The sequence below is a fragment of the Sphaerodactylus townsendi genome, linkage group LG01 (assembly GCF_021028975.2).
Source record: "Sphaerodactylus townsendi isolate TG3544 linkage group LG01, MPM_Stown_v2.3, whole genome shotgun sequence".
NCBI lineage: Eukaryota > Metazoa > Chordata > Lepidosauria > Squamata > Sphaerodactylidae > Sphaerodactylus > Sphaerodactylus townsendi.
In genome coordinates this window covers 177,430,599-177,450,619 of record NC_059425.1, presented here as the reverse complement: position 1 = coordinate 177,450,619, position 20,021 = coordinate 177,430,599, and the positions used below count along the sequence as shown (strand labels likewise).

Below are 20,021 nucleotides of genomic sequence, written 5' to 3'. Positions count from 1 at the left end.
CCCCCCCCCCCCCACCCCCCCCCCCCCCCACCCCCCCCCCCCCCCACCCCCCCCCCCCCCCACCCCCCCCCCCCCCCACCCCCCCCCCCCCCCACCCCCCCCCCCCCCCACCCCCCCCCCCCCCCACCCCCCCCCCCCCCCACCCCCCCCCCCCCCCACCCCCCCCCCCCCCCACCCCCCCCCCCCCCCACCCCCCCCCCCCCCCACCCCCCCCCCCCCCCACCCCCCCCCCCCCCCACCCCCCCCCCCCCCCACCCCCCCCCCCCCCCACCCCCCCCCCCCCCCACCCCCCCCCCCCCCCACCCCCCCCCCCCCCCACCCCCCCCCCCCCCCACCCCCCCCCCCCCCCACCCCCCCCCCCCCCCACCCCCCCCCCCCCCCACCCCCCCCCCCCCCCACCCCCCCCCCCCCCCACCCCCCCCCCCCCCCACCCCCCCCCCCCCCCACCCCCCCCCCCCCCCACCCCCCCCCCCCCCCACCCCCCCCCCCCCCCACCCCCCCCCCCCCCCACCCCCCCCCCCCCCCACCCCCCCCCCCCCCCACCCCCCCCCCCCCCCACCCCCCCCCCCCCCCACCCCCCCCCCCCCCCACCCCCCCCCCCCCCCACCCCCCCCCCCCCCCACCCCCCCCCCCCCCCACCCCCCCCCCCCCCCACCCCCCCCCCCCCCCACCCCCCCCCCCCCCCACCCCCCCCCCCCCCCACCCCCCCCCCCCCCCACCCCCCCCCCCCCCCACCCCCCCCCCCCCCCACCCCCCCCCCCCCCCACCCCCCCCCCCCCCCACCCCCCCCCCCCCCCACCCCCCCCCCCCCCCACCCCCCCCCCCCCCCACCCCCCCCCCCCCCCACCCCCCCCCCCCCCCACCCCCCCCCCCCCCCACCCCCCCCCCCCCCCACCCCCCCCCCCCCCCACCCCCCCCCCCCCCCACCCCCCCCCCCCCCCACCCCCCCCCCCCCCCACCCCCCCCCCCCCCCACCCCCCCCCCCCCCCACCCCCCCCCCCCCCCACCCCCCCCCCCCCCCACCCCCCCCCCCCCCCACCCCCCCCCCCCCCCACCCCCCCCCCCCCCCACCCCCCCCCCCCCCCACCCCCCCCCCCCCCCACCCCCCCCCCCCCCCACCCCCCCCCCCCCCCACCCCCCCCCCCCCCCACCCCCCCCCCCCCCCACCCCCCCCCCCCCCCACCCCCCCCCCCCCCCACCCCCCCCCCCCCCCACCCCCCCCCCCCCCCACCCCCCCCCCCCCCCACCCCCCCCCCCCCCCACCCCCCCCCCCCCCCACCCCCCCCCCCCCCCACCCCCCCCCCCCCCCACCCCCCCCCCCCCCCACCCCCCCCCCCCCCCACCCCCCCCCCCCCCCACCCCCCCCCCCCCCCACCCCCCCCCCCCCCCACCCCCCCCCCCCCCCACCCCCCCCCCCCCCCACCCCCCCCCCCCCCCACCCCCCCCCCCCCCCACCCCCCCCCCCCCCCACCCCCCCCCCCCCCCACCCCCCCCCCCCCCCACCCCCCCCCCCCCCCACCCCCCCCCCCCCCCACCCCCCCCCCCCCCCACCCCCCCCCCCCCCCACCCCCCCCCCCCCCCACCCCCCCCCCCCCCCACCCCCCCCCCCCCCCACCCCCCCCCCCCCCCACCCCCCCCCCCCCCCACCCCCCCCCCCCCCCACCCCCCCCCCCCCCCACCCCCCCCCCCCCCCACCCCCCCCCCCCCCCACCCCCCCCCCCCCCCACCCCCCCCCCCCCCCACCCCCCCCCCCCCCCACCCCCCCCCCCCCCCACCCCCCCCCCCCCCCACCCCCCCCCCCCCCCACCCCCCCCCCCCCCCACCCCCCCCCCCCCCCACCCCCCCCCCCCCCCACCCCCCCCCCCCCCCACCCCCCCCCCCCCCCACCCCCCCCCCCCCCCACCCCCCCCCCCCCCCACCCCCCCCCCCCCCCACCCCCCCCCCCCCCCACCCCCCCCCCCCCCCACCCCCCCCCCCCCCCACCCCCCCCCCCCCCCACCCCCCCCCCCCCCCACCCCCCCCCCCCCCCACCCCCCCCCCCCCCCACCCCCCCCCCCCCCCACCCCCCCCCCCCCCCACCCCCCCCCCCCCCCACCCCCCCCCCCCCCCACCCCCCCCCCCCCCCACCCCCCCCCCCCCCCACCCCCCCCCCCCCCCACCCCCCCCCCCCCCCACCCCCCCCCCCCCCCACCCCCCCCCCCCCCCACCCCCCCCCCCCCCCACCCCCCCCCCCCCCCACCCCCCCCCCCCCCCACCCCCCCCCCCCCCCACCCCCCCCCCCCCCCACCCCCCCCCCCCCCCACCCCCCCCCCCCCCCACCCCCCCCCCCCCCCACCCCCCCCCCCCCCCACCCCCCCCCCCCCCCACCCCCCCCCCCCCCCACCCCCCCCCCCCCCCACCCCCCCCCCCCCCCACCCCCCCCCCCCCCCACCCCCCCCCCCCCCCACCCCCCCCCCCCCCCACCCCCCCCCCCCCCCACCCCCCCCCCCCCCCACCCCCCCCCCCCCCCACCCCCCCCCCCCCCCACCCCCCCCCCCCCCCACCCCCCCCCCCCCCCACCCCCCCCCCCCCCCACCCCCCCCCCCCCCCACCCCCCCCCCCCCCCACCCCCCCCCCCCCCCACCCCCCCCCCCCCCCACCCCCCCCCCCCCCCACCCCCCCCCCCCCCCACCCCCCCCCCCCCCCACCCCCCCCCCCCCCCACCCCCCCCCCCCCCCACCCCCCCCCCCCCCCACCCCCCCCCCCCCCCACCCCCCCCCCCCCCCACCCCCCCCCCCCCCCACCCCCCCCCCCCCCCACCCCCCCCCCCCCCCACCCCCCCCCCCCCCCACCCCCCCCCCCCCCCACCCCCCCCCCCCCCCACCCCCCCCCCCCCCCACCCCCCCCCCCCCCCACCCCCCCCCCCCCCCACCCCCCCCCCCCCCCACCCCCCCCCCCCCCCACCCCCCCCCCCCCCCACCCCCCCCCCCCCCCACCCCCCCCCCCCCCCACCCCCCCCCCCCCCCACCCCCCCCCCCCCCCACCCCCCCCCCCCCCCACCCCCCCCCCCCCCCACCCCCCCCCCCCCCCACCCCCCCCCCCCCCCACCCCCCCCCCCCCCCACCCCCCCCCCCCCCCACCCCCCCCCCCCCCCACCCCCCCCCCCCCCCACCCCCCCCCCCCCCCACCCCCCCCCCCCCCCACCCCCCCCCCCCCCCACCCCCCCCCCCCCCCACCCCCCCCCCCCCCCACCCCCCCCCCCCCCCACCCCCCCCCCCCCCCACCCCCCCCCCCCCCCACCCCCCCCCCCCCCCACCCCCCCCCCCCCCCACCCCCCCCCCCCCCCACCCCCCCCCCCCCCCACCCCCCCCCCCCCCCACCCCCCCCCCCCCCCACCCCCCCCCCCCCCCACCCCCCCCCCCCCCCACCCCCCCCCCCCCCCACCCCCCCCCCCCCCCACCCCCCCCCCCCCCCACCCCCCCCCCCCCCCACCCCCCCCCCCCCCCACCCCCCCCCCCCCCCACCCCCCCCCCCCCCCACCCCCCCCCCCCCCCACCCCCCCCCCCCCCCACCCCCCCCCCCCCCCACCCCCCCCCCCCCCCACCCCCCCCCCCCCCCACCCCCCCCCCCCCCCACCCCCCCCCCCCCCCACCCCCCCCCCCCCCCACCCCCCCCCCCCCCCACCCCCCCCCCCCCCCACCCCCCCCCCCCCCCACCCCCCCCCCCCCCCACCCCCCCCCCCCCCCACCCCCCCCCCCCCCCACCCCCCCCCCCCCCCACCCCCCCCCCCCCCCACCCCCCCCCCCCCCCACCCCCCCCCCCCCCCACCCCCCCCCCCCCCCACCCCCCCCCCCCCCCACCCCCCCCCCCCCCCACCCCCCCCCCCCCCCACCCCCCCCCCCCCCCACCCCCCCCCCCCCCCACCCCCCCCCCCCCCCACCCCCCCCCCCCCCCACCCCCCCCCCCCCCCACCCCCCCCCCCCCCCACCCCCCCCCCCCCCCACCCCCCCCCCCCCCCACCCCCCCCCCCCCCCACCCCCCCCCCCCCCCACCCCCCCCCCCCCCCACCCCCCCCCCCCCCCACCCCCCCCCCCCCCCACCCCCCCCCCCCCCCACCCCCCCCCCCCCCCACCCCCCCCCCCCCCCACCCCCCCCCCCCCCCACCCCCCCCCCCCCCCACCCCCCCCCCCCCCCACCCCCCCCCCCCCCCACCCCCCCCCCCCCCCACCCCCCCCCCCCCCCACCCCCCCCCCCCCCCACCCCCCCCCCCCCCCACCCCCCCCCCCCCCCACCCCCCCCCCCCCCCACCCCCCCCCCCCCCCACCCCCCCCCCCCCCCACCCCCCCCCCCCCCCACCCCCCCCCCCCCCCACCCCCCCCCCCCCCCACCCCCCCCCCCCCCCACCCCCCCCCCCCCCCACCCCCCCCCCCCCCCACCCCCCCCCCCCCCCACCCCCCCCCCCCCCCACCCCCCCCCCCCCCCACCCCCCCCCCCCCCCACCCCCCCCCCCCCCCACCCCCCCCCCCCCCCACCCCCCCCCCCCCCCACCCCCCCCCCCCCCCACCCCCCCCCCCCCCCACCCCCCCCCCCCCCCACCCCCCCCCCCCCCCACCCCCCCCCCCCCCCACCCCCCCCCCCCCCCACCCCCCCCCCCCCCCACCCCCCCCCCCCCCCACCCCCCCCCCCCCCCACCCCCCCCCCCCCCCACCCCCCCCCCCCCCCACCCCCCCCCCCCCCCACCCCCCCCCCCCCCCACCCCCCCCCCCCCCCACCCCCCCCCCCCCCCACCCCCCCCCCCCCCCACCCCCCCCCCCCCCCACCCCCCCCCCCCCCCACCCCCCCCCCCCCCCACCCCCCCCCCCCCCCACCCCCCCCCCCCCCCACCCCCCCCCCCCCCCACCCCCCCCCCCCCCCACCCCCCCCCCCCCCCACCCCCCCCCCCCCCCACCCCCCCCCCCCCCCACCCCCCCCCCCCCCCACCCCCCCCCCCCCCCACCCCCCCCCCCCCCCACCCCCCCCCCCCCCCACCCCCCCCCCCCCCCACCCCCCCCCCCCCCCACCCCCCCCCCCCCCCACCCCCCCCCCCCCCCACCCCCCCCCCCCCCCACCCCCCCCCCCCCCCACCCCCCCCCCCCCCCACCCCCCCCCCCCCCCACCCCCCCCCCCCCCCACCCCCCCCCCCCCCCACCCCCCCCCCCCCCCACCCCCCCCCCCCCCCACCCCCCCCCCCCCCCACCCCCCCCCCCCCCCACCCCCCCCCCCCCCCACCCCCCCCCCCCCCCACCCCCCCCCCCCCCCACCCCCCCCCCCCCCCACCCCCCCCCCCCCCCACCCCCCCCCCCCCCCACCCCCCCCCCCCCCCACCCCCCCCCCCCCCCACCCCCCCCCCCCCCCACCCCCCCCCCCCCCCACCCCCCCCCCCCCCCACCCCCCCCCCCCCCCACCCCCCCCCCCCCCCACCCCCCCCCCCCCCCACCCCCCCCCCCCCCCACCCCCCCCCCCCCCCACCCCCCCCCCCCCCCACCCCCCCCCCCCCCCACCCCCCCCCCCCCCCACCCCCCCCCCCCCCCACCCCCCCCCCCCCCCACCCCCCCCCCCCCCCACCCCCCCCCCCCCCCACCCCCCCCCCCCCCCACCCCCCCCCCCCCCCACCCCCCCCCCCCCCCACCCCCCCCCCCCCCCACCCCCCCCCCCCCCCACCCCCCCCCCCCCCCACCCCCCCCCCCCCCCACCCCCCCCCCCCCCCACCCCCCCCCCCCCCCACCCCCCCCCCCCCCCACCCCCCCCCCCCCCCACCCCCCCCCCCCCCCACCCCCCCCCCCCCCCACCCCCCCCCCCCCCCACCCCCCCCCCCCCCCACCCCCCCCCCCCCCCACCCCCCCCCCCCCCCACCCCCCCCCCCCCCCACCCCCCCCCCCCCCCACCCCCCCCCCCCCCCACCCCCCCCCCCCCCCACCCCCCCCCCCCCCCACCCCCCCCCCCCCCCACCCCCCCCCCCCCCCACCCCCCCCCCCCCCCACCCCCCCCCCCCCCCACCCCCCCCCCCCCCCACCCCCCCCCCCCCCCACCCCCCCCCCCCCCCACCCCCCCCCCCCCCCACCCCCCCCCCCCCCCACCCCCCCCCCCCCCCACCCCCCCCCCCCCCCACCCCCCCCCCCCCCCACCCCCCCCCCCCCCCACCCCCCCCCCCCCCCACCCCCCCCCCCCCCCACCCCCCCCCCCCCCCACCCCCCCCCCCCCCCACCCCCCCCCCCCCCCACCCCCCCCCCCCCCCACCCCCCCCCCCCCCCACCCCCCCCCCCCCCCACCCCCCCCCCCCCCCACCCCCCCCCCCCCCCACCCCCCCCCCCCCCCACCCCCCCCCCCCCCCACCCCCCCCCCCCCCCACCCCCCCCCCCCCCCACCCCCCCCCCCCCCCACCCCCCCCCCCCCCCACCCCCCCCCCCCCCCACCCCCCCCCCCCCCCACCCCCCCCCCCCCCCACCCCCCCCCCCCCCCACCCCCCCCCCCCCCCACCCCCCCCCCCCCCCACCCCCCCCCCCCCCCACCCCCCCCCCCCCCCACCCCCCCCCCCCCCCACCCCCCCCCCCCCCCACCCCCCCCCCCCCCCACCCCCCCCCCCCCCCACCCCCCCCCCCCCCCACCCCCCCCCCCCCCCACCCCCCCCCCCCCCCACCCCCCCCCCCCCCCACCCCCCCCCCCCCCCACCCCCCCCCCCCCCCACCCCCCCCCCCCCCCACCCCCCCCCCCCCCCACCCCCCCCCCCCCCCACCCCCCCCCCCCCCCACCCCCCCCCCCCCCCACCCCCCCCCCCCCCCACCCCCCCCCCCCCCCACCCCCCCCCCCCCCCACCCCCCCCCCCCCCCACCCCCCCCCCCCCCCACCCCCCCCCCCCCCCACCCCCCCCCCCCCCCACCCCCCCCCCCCCCCACCCCCCCCCCCCCCCACCCCCCCCCCCCCCCACCCCCCCCCCCCCCCACCCCCCCCCCCCCCCACCCCCCCCCCCCCCCACCCCCCCCCCCCCCCACCCCCCCCCCCCCCCACCCCCCCCCCCCCCCACCCCCCCCCCCCCCCACCCCCCCCCCCCCCCACCCCCCCCCCCCCCCACCCCCCCCCCCCCCCACCCCCCCCCCCCCCCACCCCCCCCCCCCCCCACCCCCCCCCCCCCCCACCCCCCCCCCCCCCCACCCCCCCCCCCCCCCACCCCCCCCCCCCCCCACCCCCCCCCCCCCCCACCCCCCCCCCCCCCCACCCCCCCCCCCCCCCACCCCCCCCCCCCCCCACCCCCCCCCCCCCCCACCCCCCCCCCCCCCCACCCCCCCCCCCCCCCACCCCCCCCCCCCCCCACCCCCCCCCCCCCCCACCCCCCCCCCCCCCCACCCCCCCCCCCCCCCACCCCCCCCCCCCCCCACCCCCCCCCCCCCCCACCCCCCCCCCCCCCCACCCCCCCCCCCCCCCACCCCCCCCCCCCCCCACCCCCCCCCCCCCCCACCCCCCCCCCCCCCCACCCCCCCCCCCCCCCACCCCCCCCCCCCCCCACCCCCCCCCCCCCCCACCCCCCCCCCCCCCCACCCCCCCCCCCCCCCACCCCCCCCCCCCCCCACCCCCCCCCCCCCCCACCCCCCCCCCCCCCCACCCCCCCCCCCCCCCACCCCCCCCCCCCCCCACCCCCCCCCCCCCCCACCCCCCCCCCCCCCCACCCCCCCCCCCCCCCACCCCCCCCCCCCCCCACCCCCCCCCCCCCCCACCCCCCCCCCCCCCCACCCCCCCCCCCCCCCACCCCCCCCCCCCCCCACCCCCCCCCCCCCCCACCCCCCCCCCCCCCCACCCCCCCCCCCCCCCACCCCCCCCCCCCCCCACCCCCCCCCCCCCCCACCCCCCCCCCCCCCCACCCCCCCCCCCCCCCACCCCCCCCCCCCCCCACCCCCCCCCCCCCCCACCCCCCCCCCCCCCCACCCCCCCCCCCCCCCACCCCCCCCCCCCCCCACCCCCCCCCCCCCCCACCCCCCCCCCCCCCCACCCCCCCCCCCCCCCACCCCCCCCCCCCCCCACCCCCCCCCCCCCCCACCCCCCCCCCCCCCCACCCCCCCCCCCCCCCACCCCCCCCCCCCCCCACCCCCCCCCCCCCCCACCCCCCCCCCCCCCCACCCCCCCCCCCCCCCACCCCCCCCCCCCCCCACCCCCCCCCCCCCCCACCCCCCCCCCCCCCCACCCCCCCCCCCCCCCACCCCCCCCCCCCCCCACCCCCCCCCCCCCCCACCCCCCCCCCCCCCCACCCCCCCCCCCCCCCACCCCCCCCCCCCCCCACCCCCCCCCCCCCCCACCCCCCCCCCCCCCCACCCCCCCCCCCCCCCACCCCCCCCCCCCCCCACCCCCCCCCCCCCCCACCCCCCCCCCCCCCCACCCCCCCCCCCCCCCACCCCCCCCCCCCCCCACCCCCCCCCCCCCCCACCCCCCCCCCCCCCCACCCCCCCCCCCCCCCACCCCCCCCCCCCCCCACCCCCCCCCCCCCCCACCCCCCCCCCCCCCCACCCCCCCCCCCCCCCACCCCCCCCCCCCCCCACCCCCCCCCCCCCCCACCCCCCCCCCCCCCCACCCCCCCCCCCCCCCACCCCCCCCCCCCCCCACCCCCCCCCCCCCCCACCCCCCCCCCCCCCCACCCCCCCCCCCCCCCACCCCCCCCCCCCCCCACCCCCCCCCCCCCCCACCCCCCCCCCCCCCCACCCCCCCCCCCCCCCACCCCCCCCCCCCCCCACCCCCCCCCCCCCCCACCCCCCCCCCCCCCCACCCCCCCCCCCCCCCACCCCCCCCCCCCCCCACCCCCCCCCCCCCCCACCCCCCCCCCCCCCCACCCCCCCCCCCCCCCACCCCCCCCCCCCCCCACCCCCCCCCCCCCCCACCCCCCCCCCCCCCCACCCCCCCCCCCCCCCACCCCCCCCCCCCCCCACCCCCCCCCCCCCCCACCCCCCCCCCCCCCCACCCCCCCCCCCCCCCACCCCCCCCCCCCCCCACCCCCCCCCCCCCCCACCCCCCCCCCCCCCCACCCCCCCCCCCCCCCACCCCCCCCCCCCCCCACCCCCCCCCCCCCCCACCCCCCCCCCCCCCCACCCCCCCCCCCCCCCACCCCCCCCCCCCCCCACCCCCCCCCCCCCCCACCCCCCCCCCCCCCCACCCCCCCCCCCCCCCACCCCCCCCCCCCCCCACCCCCCCCCCCCCCCACCCCCCCCCCCCCCCACCCCCCCCCCCCCCCACCCCCCCCCCCCCCCACCCCCCCCCCCCCCCACCCCCCCCCCCCCCCACCCCCCCCCCCCCCCACCCCCCCCCCCCCCCACCCCCCCCCCCCCCCACCCCCCCCCCCCCCCACCCCCCCCCCCCCCCACCCCCCCCCCCCCCCACCCCCCCCCCCCCCCACCCCCCCCCCCCCCCACCCCCCCCCCCCCCCACCCCCCCCCCCCCCCACCCCCCCCCCCCCCCACCCCCCCCCCCCCCCACCCCCCCCCCCCCCCACCCCCCCCCCCCCCCACCCCCCCCCCCCCCCACCCCCCCCCCCCCCCACCCCCCCCCCCCCCCACCCCCCCCCCCCCCCACCCCCCCCCCCCCCCACCCCCCCCCCCCCCCACCCCCCCCCCCCCCCACCCCCCCCCCCCCCCACCCCCCCCCCCCCCCACCCCCCCCCCCCCCCACCCCCCCCCCCCCCCACCCCCCCCCCCCCCCACCCCCCCCCCCCCCCACCCCCCCCCCCCCCCACCCCCCCCCCCCCCCACCCCCCCCCCCCCCCACCCCCCCCCCCCCCCACCCCCCCCCCCCCCCACCCCCCCCCCCCCCCACCCCCCCCCCCCCCCACCCCCCCCCCCCCCCACCCCCCCCCCCCCCCACCCCCCCCCCCCCCCACCCCCCCCCCCCCCCACCCCCCCCCCCCCCCACCCCCCCCCCCCCCCACCCCCCCCCCCCCCCACCCCCCCCCCCCCCCACCCCCCCCCCCCCCCACCCCCCCCCCCCCCCACCCCCCCCCCCCCCCACCCCCCCCCCCCCCCACCCCCCCCCCCCCCCACCCCCCCCCCCCCCCACCCCCCCCCCCCCCCACCCCCCCCCCCCCCCACCCCCCCCCCCCCCCACCCCCCCCCCCCCCCACCCCCCCCCCCCCCCACCCCCCCCCCCCCCCACCCCCCCCCCCCCCCACCCCCCCCCCCCCCCACCCCCCCCCCCCCCCACCCCCCCCCCCCCCCACCCCCCCCCCCCCCCACCCCCCCCCCCCCCCACCCCCCCCCCCCCCCACCCCCCCCCCCCCCCACCCCCCCCCCCCCCCACCCCCCCCCCCCCCCACCCCCCCCCCCCCCCACCCCCCCCCCCCCCCACCCCCCCCCCCCCCCACCCCCCCCCCCCCCCACCCCCCCCCCCCCCCACCCCCCCCCCCCCCCACCCCCCCCCCCCCCCACCCCCCCCCCCCCCCACCCCCCCCCCCCCCCACCCCCCCCCCCCCCCACCCCCCCCCCCCCCCACCCCCCCCCCCCCCCACCCCCCCCCCCCCCCACCCCCCCCCCCCCCCACCCCCCCCCCCCCCCACCCCCCCCCCCCCCCACCCCCCCCCCCCCCCACCCCCCCCCCCCCCCACCCCCCCCCCCCCCCACCCCCCCCCCCCCCCACCCCCCCCCCCCCCCACCCCCCCCCCCCCCCACCCCCCCCCCCCCCCACCCCCCCCCCCCCCCACCCCCCCCCCCCCCCACCCCCCCCCCCCCCCACCCCCCCCCCCCCCCACCCCCCCCCCCCCCCACCCCCCCCCCCCCCCACCCCCCCCCCCCCCCACCCCCCGCCCCGAGGAACCCGCCCCACCACCCCCCCCCCCCACCCCCCCCCCCCCCCACCAACCCCCCCCCCCACCCCCCCCCAGAACACAAACTAACCAGGTTTGAGGTCGTTTGTGTTCTGAAACCTGGCTAAGACGGTAGTGGGGATTCGACCGGGGAGGTCGTCCCTCAAACCTGGTTAGTTTGTGTTCTGAAACCTGGCTAAGACGGTAGTGGGGATTCGACCGGGGAGGTCGTCCCTCAAACCTGGTTAGTTTGTGTTCTGAAACCTGGCTAAGACGGTAGTGGGGATTCGACCAATAAATATCATACTGTTCTCTGTTTACTTCAGCCACTTCTCACTGTCTTTCTGCACTTACTGACTTTTTTAGAAAAAACCTTCACTGCCTCTCTCAAGTGTCAATCACTCTTCCATCCCCTTTTCACCCACCTTTCTTCCACAGCTTACCTCTCATTTAACAAAACACACACACACAACATTTACAATCATTCCAGAAAGATTCTTGCTAGATTGCACAGTCAGCAGGGACTCGAAAAACTGATGGCTTTTTTCTTCCAAATGTTTCAGGGGTCAAGGCTTTGATGCTTGTTGGGCTGGAGCGAGTATCAAACTTTGAGGATGTGATGCGGCTGGAGTTCGGACGTGGCTTCACTTATAACCGGCCTCTTCGAGTTAATGACATGGCTTTACAGTTTGAATTGGCAGAGCAACTGGTATGTTTTGGGGAATCTGTAGTTTATCCAGCTTCTGTCAGTGGAGGTCCTGCAAAAACACAAATATAAACACCTGTATTACTGCAGCAGGAGTGTGCAATCGTTTGTGTTTAAAGAGCCAAACTTTGTCAATCTTCATAGTAAGAGATCATCTAAGAGCCAGGGAGGGGAAAGGGTCAAAGGTGGGATCCAGCAGGTTCTCACAGGTTCCCGAGAGTAGGTCACTAATTATTTGTGTGTGCCGAGAGGGAGTTACTAATTGGTGATTTTGCCACGTGATTTTTGCCTTAGTTACGCCCCTCCTCTCAGCAGTAGCGCGCAGAACTTGAAGCAGTCTAGCAGGAGGTGCACCGGCATGCGTGGCAGCCTGCGCCTGCGTGCATTCGTTTCCCGCCCAAGGACCGGCGCAGCGGCTGCATCCTTGCCGCAGCCCCACCCAGGAATGCCCCGCCCCCGGAATGCCCGGCCACGCCCCCGTCGTGCCCCGCCAAGCCCCATTGGCGCTACGCCACAGTTTGAATCCCACCACCATGGGAACCTGTTACTAAAATTTTTGGATCCCACCACTGGAAAGGGTTTGCTGTTGTGGGTTTTCTAGGCTGGGTGGCTGTGATCTGGTAGTTTTTGCTCCTAATGTTTTACTGGCCTCTATGGCTGGCATCTTCAGAGGCAAGTTGCCATGGAGAGAACCACACCTTACCATGACATGCTTCTGCTGATGCCAGCCGTAAGTGCGGGCAAAACATCAGGAGCAAAACCTACCAGACTGTGGCCACACTGCCTGGAAAACTTGCAACGTTCACTTGATTCCAGCCATGAAAGCCTTTGACAATACAATGAAAAAAGGGTCCGTTTGCGTATCTGAAAATATCCAAAATTACCAATCATTGACATTTTAATTAACAGTCCATAAAGCTTGTGCAGTTTGACCTCTTTGTAAGGAAATGCCTTCCGTAAGTTCCCAAAATAAGGCCCCTTCCGCACCCGCAAAATAATGTGTTTTCAAACCACTTTCACAACTGTTTGCAAGTGGATTTTGCTATTCCACACAGCTCCAAAGAGCACTGAAAGCAGTTTGAAAGTGCATTATTCTGCATGTGCGGAATGAGCCTAAGTAATATACCTATCTAGGAGCACCTTGTGTGGTTATTTCAGTACTCTGGCCAAAATCTGTATACTTGAGTACTGGCAACTGTTTGCCTTTAAAGTCCTTTACTTGCATAATGATCTCTTCCTTCCATGTTCTTGACACACTAGTTATTCCAGCATCCCACCTTTCTCTCCAGTATATCATTACTTCAGATTTCATTTTTAGAGTCATATTTTAGTTCCATACTGGAGCTCATCAACCATAGGTTGCTGACCATTCTAGGCAATATTATCCAGCCGCATCATATTTGATGGGTAAAGTGCTGTACAGTTTGTTTGGGAACTTTACATCTCACATTTTTCTAAAGGTGTTAAAGTTTTAATGTATTGATTCAGCACAAAGTTTCTGGAGTTATCTTCCCTCCCTCATTTTTCCTGAGACATTTCAGGGGTCATTTCCCCCTTTATCCCCTTACTTATGAAGGGAAGGGCTTGTGGTTTACTTTGTTTACATGAAAACTGAAAGTTCAAATGTGGCAAGGTGTATTTTTAAAGGAATGTTGGCACATATGCCCCCCGTATGAATGGCATGGCAGAACAGGCCTAGCCTGATTGTTCTGAGTACCTTATAAGAGTACCATAAATGAACTTAACAGTCCAGGTGCTCGGGAGCAACAGCCGCAGAAGGCCATTGCTTTCACATCCTGCATGTGAGCTCCCAAAGGCACGTGGTGGGCCACTGCGAGTAGCAGAGAGCTGGACTAGATGGACTCTGGTCTGATCCAGCTGGCTTGTTCTTATGTTCTTAAATCTGAGAAGTTGTTTGTACGGATGCTTTTCCTTGGTGGAAGAGATTTTACCTGCTTTCTAATTTTATCACTGGTTTTTCTTTGTTTCCCAACAGGACAATGTTGCGGAAAGAGCATGTTGTGGGGTTCCATGCAAGTGTTCTGGACAGTGGGGAGACCGGGGATTGCCAGGTACAGCTGGACCAAAGGTGAGGTGTTTCAGTCTCCTCATACAGGGGGTTTTTTTTGGAGGGGGGTGGGGTGAGGGACACTTGGCTGGAGTCCCAAGTAGTTTTGCCCAAGTAGTTTTGCATCCCCACCCAAGTAGTTTTGCATCCCCAAAGCAGTTTCTAGCAAATTGCAAACGCACGCTACCACCCTGTTGTGGTGCAGTCTGGGGAATGACAATTCACGGACAAAATGTCAAAATCCCACTCATGGCGGCTCCAGGTCTTTGAGCCCAGGGTAAGAGGCCGCTGAAAGTCCCCTCAACCTATGGCTCATTCCGCACATGCAGAATAATGCAATTTCAAACTTCTTTCAGTGCTCTTTGAAGCTGTGCAGAATAGCAAAATCCACTTGCAAACAGTTGTGAAAGTGGTTTGAAAACGCATTATTTTGCGTGTGCGGAAGGGGCCTTAGTTAAGTATTTGCCTGGTCTTGGTTTGCCAGTAGAGAAACAAATTTCCAGATACTACTACAGTCTTGCCTATGAACATTTTAATTTTTGGTACACATTTCAAACCCTTTGATGGGAAAAATGTTTGATTGGAGAAAAGAAAATTTGGATTTAAAATTCTTAGCATTTCAACTGTGGGAAATTATCACATTCAGAAGTGGTGTAAACATTCATTTCACCTGCTCACCCAGGGCACTTTTGCACATTCAGTCTTTGGCCTTTTCCACACAAGCCCCTGAGAACGTATTGGAAATGTTTTCAAAACACCCCGCTTGTCTGCACTCACGTCCTTGAAAACACTTCCTGGCCGCCATTCTGTGGTAATTTGGATTTTGAAAACTTTTTAGATTCGTAGCTATGAAGCTTCAAAGCCATGTGCTGCAATTTTTTAGGGGTCATATCTATGTAGCTATGTAGACATGACCCCCTGATTTTTTTTTAAAAAAACGGCTTGATGTAAATACATTGCAAGACAGCAAGCACAACCTCAGAAAATGGCGCCTGTGAGGAAGTCTGGGTCTGTGGAGAGGCATGGGGAATGTTTGAAAGAGATTGCACAGGAAGTGATAACATTTTCAATACTTTGTCAAAAAAAAGAATTGCTAGGGACAGCGTGCAAATAAAATGTTTTCAGGCAGGAAATGAAATTCTTTGGGTTAAAAACCATGCAGAATTTCAGGGAGGAAACATTTTATTTAAAATGTTTTGTTTGGTTTGTGTGAAAAGGACCTTGAAGGGGCACTGGACTTCTGATTGGTTATGTTCAGGGCAATAATCAAAAGAGACAGGGAATACACAGAAAAGATTTTTAAGGCATAGTGGAGGAGCCCGTCTGCAGTCTAAAGAGCCTTAACAGCGGTTTATTAAGTTGAATTAATAACAACAACAACAACAACAACAGTGCTATCCTAAACTGAACCCACTAAAAGAGTAGAATACAGGATCCTAAACTGAACCCATTAAAAGGATAGAATACAGGATGCCAGCGTGGTATAGTGGTTAAGAGCAGGTGGATTCTAATCTGGAGAACTGGGTTTGATTCCCCACTCCTCCACCTGAGTGGCAGAGGCTTATCTGGTGAGCCAGGTGTGTCTCTGCACTCCTGCATTCCTGCTGCGTGACCTTGGACTAGTCACAGATCTTTGGAGCTCTCTCAGCCCCACCTACCTCACCAGGTGTCTGTTGTGGGAAGTCACCTTCTTCTTCTTCTTCTTCTTCTTCTTCTTCTTCTTCTTCTTCTTCTTCTTCTTCTTCTTCTTCTTCTTCTTCTTCTTCTTCTTCTTCTTCTTCTTCTTCTTCTTCTTCTTCTTCTTCTTCTTCTTCTTCTTCTTCTTCCAGACGTAATTGGATTAGGCAGTAAAACAGGTTTCAAAATTCACAAAGGAATAAAGAAACAAAACAAAATCTTCTCTCAGTTTGGGACTGGAAATGTTAGCAGTTCATTATATGTCTTCCCAACACCAGATCTCATGTAGGATATTGAAGCGATATTGAAGGATATTGAAGAGATATTGAAGGATATTGAAGAGATAGAAAAAGTGCAGAGAAGGGCAATGAGGATGATTGAGGGATTGGAGCACCTTCCTTATGAAGTGAGGCTGCAGCGTTTAGGATTTTTATCTCTTTCTCACAATACTAGAACCAGGGGGCATACATTGAAAATGCTGGGGGGAAGAATTAGGACTAATAAAAGGAAACATTTTTTCACGCAACGTGTGATTGGTGTTTGGAATATGCTGCCACAGGAGGTGGTGATGACCACTAATCTGGATAGCTTTAAAAAGGGCTTGGGCAGATTTATGGAGAAGTCGATCTATGGCTACCAATCTTGGTCCTCCTTGATCTGAGATTGCAAATGCCTTAACAAACCAGATGCTCAGGAGCAACAGCCACAGAAGGCCATTGCTTTCACATCCTGCATGTGAGCTCCCAAAGGCATCTGGTGGGCCACTGTGAATAGCAGAGAGCTGGACTAGATGGACTCTGGTCTGATCCAGCTGGCTTGTTCTTGTGTTCTTATGTTCTTATGTACGGCAGAGAAAAGAAGAAAAAGGTGATATAGCCCTTGTACTAACAAAACTAAAGTGTTGGTCATGTACTAGCAAAGGATCAGTGGAATCCAAAAAAGGATAGTGTAACATAATTGTTGGAGGTGGTTATTTTCCACCAGCTGGAGAATCGTTCACTTTGATGACTTTCCAAAAACAGGCAAAGATTGTTGGTTCATTGAAAAATTCCCAAAACAACTGCTGTGGAATATGTTTTTATGAAGGTCAACCATAATGTCTCAAAACAACCACTTCATTAGACCCAAAGAACAAAAAGCTAGATAAACGAAGGTTTACTGAGGTCATGGTCAGATTGCTTGTTTAGTACAATTAGTTGGCTATTTATAAAAAACAGTAAAGTGGTTGTCTTTTTTTCCCTTTCCAATCATTAAGCAATCATCTGCTTTATAAACATTCAGAAAGGTTTTGAGTGGAGATTAAAGAAGAGAATACAGGATATTAGAAATAAATCTTGTTCTCTGTATATAAATACAAACCATGTGTGTGTCTTTAAAGGGAACCTCAGGAGAAGATGGCTACAGAGGCTATCCAGGAGATGAAGGTGGACCGGTGAGTAAGCTTTTTGGGGTGGGGGGTGGGGGGGGTTACTTCCTTTTCTTTTATGTGCCAAGACAGGTGAAATGCAGAAGGAAAGTGTCTTAATCCAGATGTTTAAATAGGGACACAATATGATTTACAGAAACTTTAAAAAATTGTTTTAACAGATAAGCAATGGGCATGGCTGTCCCATGAGATCAGGGACCCGAGAGATTTAATGTGATTTCACAGGGCCTGTAAGACAGACCCGTTCCACCAGGTGTATGGTTGAGGTCACAACAGTTGTCAACTGCCCCCGTCCATCCCTCTATCTCTCCATCTCCATTCATCCAGATAAGCAGTTTTGTTTCATTTGCCCTCAAGATATAGTGGAGCTCAGAGATTGGGATATTTCCATCCATCTTGATTTGTAGGCGGTTGTAGGTACAGTTTTCATAGCTTTTTAACTGCTTCTTCGATGTTATAATGCAGGGACATCCAACTCTGGCACTCTAGATGTTTATGGACTACAATTCCAATTGGCCATGCCAGCAGGGGCTGGTGGAAATTGTAGTCCATGAACAACTGAAGCACCAGATCCCGCTGTTATAATGATTGTATTGACGTTTGATGCTGGAAACTGCCCCAAGCCCAAGAGGGGAGGGGTGGCCTAAAACTTTAATAAAATAAATAAGAAAGGACAAAACATACAGCACAGATTCCTGGGCTGGTCTCATATTCATTTGGACACCTGGCCCACACCTGCTAAAGGCCAAGAGTCCTTTGCCTGTTGAACTTTGGCTAGTCCCGCTGGCTACACCCAGGCTTTAAGTACCTGGAGGCAGGAAGTGAAAATACACATTTTGAACACCTTTTTATTGAAGAGCTTGCTCTCTCATTAATATTAATTCTGTGCTAGAGTGCATCAGTGAAAAGCTGATACAGAGCACATTTTTTACTTTCTGAGGAAGCCAATTTTTAAAATTCCTTTACATTTATAAATCTGCAAGAATTACTTTTTCTGGCACAAAACCCATTACCAACATTCTGAAGTTCTTCTTTCTTTCTGGAAAACAATCGTGGTGGAACCCAAAGCACACTAGAACGACAGATTAATAACCACGCACAGTATTGAGGGAATTCCTTCATCCCTAACATGAATCCCCTTAAAACAGCCAATCAGACTAGAAGCAAAGTTAGGTGACGTGCTGGTGACCTGTAAAACACCTGCCCTTACTTCAAGTGGTGAAAAGCTTACATTTTTGAAGCTTTGTCATAAACTGAATGATAAGAAATCATTATTATACTGCAGGGTTACATAAATACCCACTTTTTTCTAACTTGCATGAATGACGTAAGCCAGCATTCTTACTTCAGCATTGTTACCATTCCCGTTTGGCTCCAATCCATTTTGGTGTCTGTCTGTCCTTTCTTTCGCCCGTCTGGTTTCCTTCACTGTCACCGTTCATGTCCTGTGCCAGACCAGAGATCCTTGCTAACCGTTGCATTTCTTCTTTCTTGAAACAGGGAGACCGTGGACCTTTGGGGATCAATGGAACTCAGGGATTTCAAGGCTGTCCTGGTGAAAGAGGAACAAAGGTATTTCCCAGAGCCTTAGCAATTAAAGTGTACAAGATAAACCCCAGAACCACCAGAGAGCAACCATGTCTATCGTGGGAGTCTTGCAGGACTGTGATACATTTAGTATATCACACCGTGCTTTCCTTTCAGCAGATTCTGTGCCCAGGAAGCTCACATTTCTATCCATACTTCCTTCAACAACAGTTCAATCTTGCTGACCCTCCTTTTTCCTTCTCTCTTCCCTCCTTCCTTTTCCCATTCGTGGTACGATCGAGTAGTATGGGGAATGGTACAGAGTACTTTTCTCTCGAATGCTAAGGGACCTTATTATGGGCTCATTCCGCACATGCAGAATAATGCACTTTCAAACTGCTTTCGGTGCTCTTTGAAGCTGTGCGGAATGGCAAAATCCACCTGCAAACAGTTGTGAAAGTGTTTTGAAAACGCATTATTTTGCGTGTGCGGTAGGGGGCATGGATTTTACGGAATGCTTTTAATTAATTGCCCTGAGCCTTTGGGGAAGAGTGGCCTAAAAATGAACCGATTAATTGAATGGAACATTTTGATGCTATTTTTTTTTTGTAGCTGGCTCAGAATAGAGAGGGAAGCTTTGCTGACTGATTTTTAATAGGAATCTTTATTCATGATCTTTAGGACCCTTTTGCTGGGCTGGTTCACGAGTTGAGCTACCCATGTGACTGCTTGGGGCAGCACACTTTCCCTTTTCTTTCCCCTTCCCTTCTTCCCTCTCCCATTTTCCTTTCATTTTCTTCCCTCCTTCCACTCCCTTTTTCAATAGTATATGGTAGTGGTGGCGAACCTTTGGCACTCCAGATGTTATGGACTACAATTCCCATCCACCCCTGCCAGCATGGCCAATTGGCTATGCTGGCAGGGGCTGATGGGAATTGTAGTCCATAACATCTGGAGTGCCAAAGATTCGCCACCACGGGTATATGGTGTCTTGGGACCAATTCCCCATGGCCGACTCTTCCTGTTTTGCCCCGCTGTGACACAAAAGTCACGCCAGAAGGGCTCTCGCTTTCCAGGGGGGAAGCGGGAAGCACAGGTGGGGCAAGAGGAAGCACAGCGGGACAAGAAATCTTGCCCTGACATGGATCCTCTCTCAGCACGCCATGGGGAGGAAGCGTGTCGGGACAAGATTTCTCGCCCCGACGTGCTGCCAGTGCGCGGCAGCTGCTCCATGGATCCATGGGTTGATCGAATTGCACCAAGATGTTGATAGAATTTATTGCTGGTGGTTTTAATTATTTTGTTTGATGGATTGTTGTAAGCTGCCCTGAACCTGTGTGGGGAAGGGCTCTGCAGAGATGTGAATTGCTCCCAGATACAGAGGCGTAGCACCAAGGGGACGGGGGGGGGGGTGCATGACACACCGGGTGTCCCTGCGGAGGCATTCCGGCGGCGGGGTGGGGTGTTCTGGGGTGGGGGTGGGGGGTTCCGGGGCTTGGAGGGGCGCGCACTGTGCGCACGCACCAGACGCACTTCCCCCTCGTTCCGTCCCTGCCCAGATATCAGTAGAACATGAGGCAACTCCACTTGGCAATGGTTTGGGCCAGCAGAGGTCAGAGGTACCTTGCTTGGGGTGATGAGCAAAGATCTTGAAACAACATTGGCTGCATCCTTTGAACAGCAAACGGCAGCATTCTGCATTGTCGGGTTTTGTCCAATTCTGGTGCCAACTAGGCCCGTTCAGATTACCTAGTTCTTCTCTCCCTGTTCTAACATGGATTAAAACCTGACATTTGCCCTTCAGCATGTACTGCAAGAGTGTCAAGTT

The 20,021-nt window shown here is 71.2% G+C and overlaps 1 protein-coding gene across 1 annotated transcript in view; it reads left to right on the top strand.

The window, feature by feature from the left end:
• Positions 1–20,021, top strand: part of COL6A3 (collagen type VI alpha 3 chain) — an 89,894-nt gene that overhangs the window by 5,197 nt on the left and 64,676 nt on the right. Inside the window, exons 2-5 of the mRNA XM_048506261.1 lie at positions 11,353–11,498; positions 13,492–13,584; positions 16,619–16,672; positions 18,167–18,238. Coding sequence (XP_048362218.1) covers positions 11,353–11,498; positions 13,492–13,584; positions 16,619–16,672; positions 18,167–18,238 — 365 coding nt within the window. The remainder of the gene's footprint in view (positions 1–11,352; positions 11,499–13,491; positions 13,585–16,618; positions 16,673–18,166; positions 18,239–20,021) is intronic.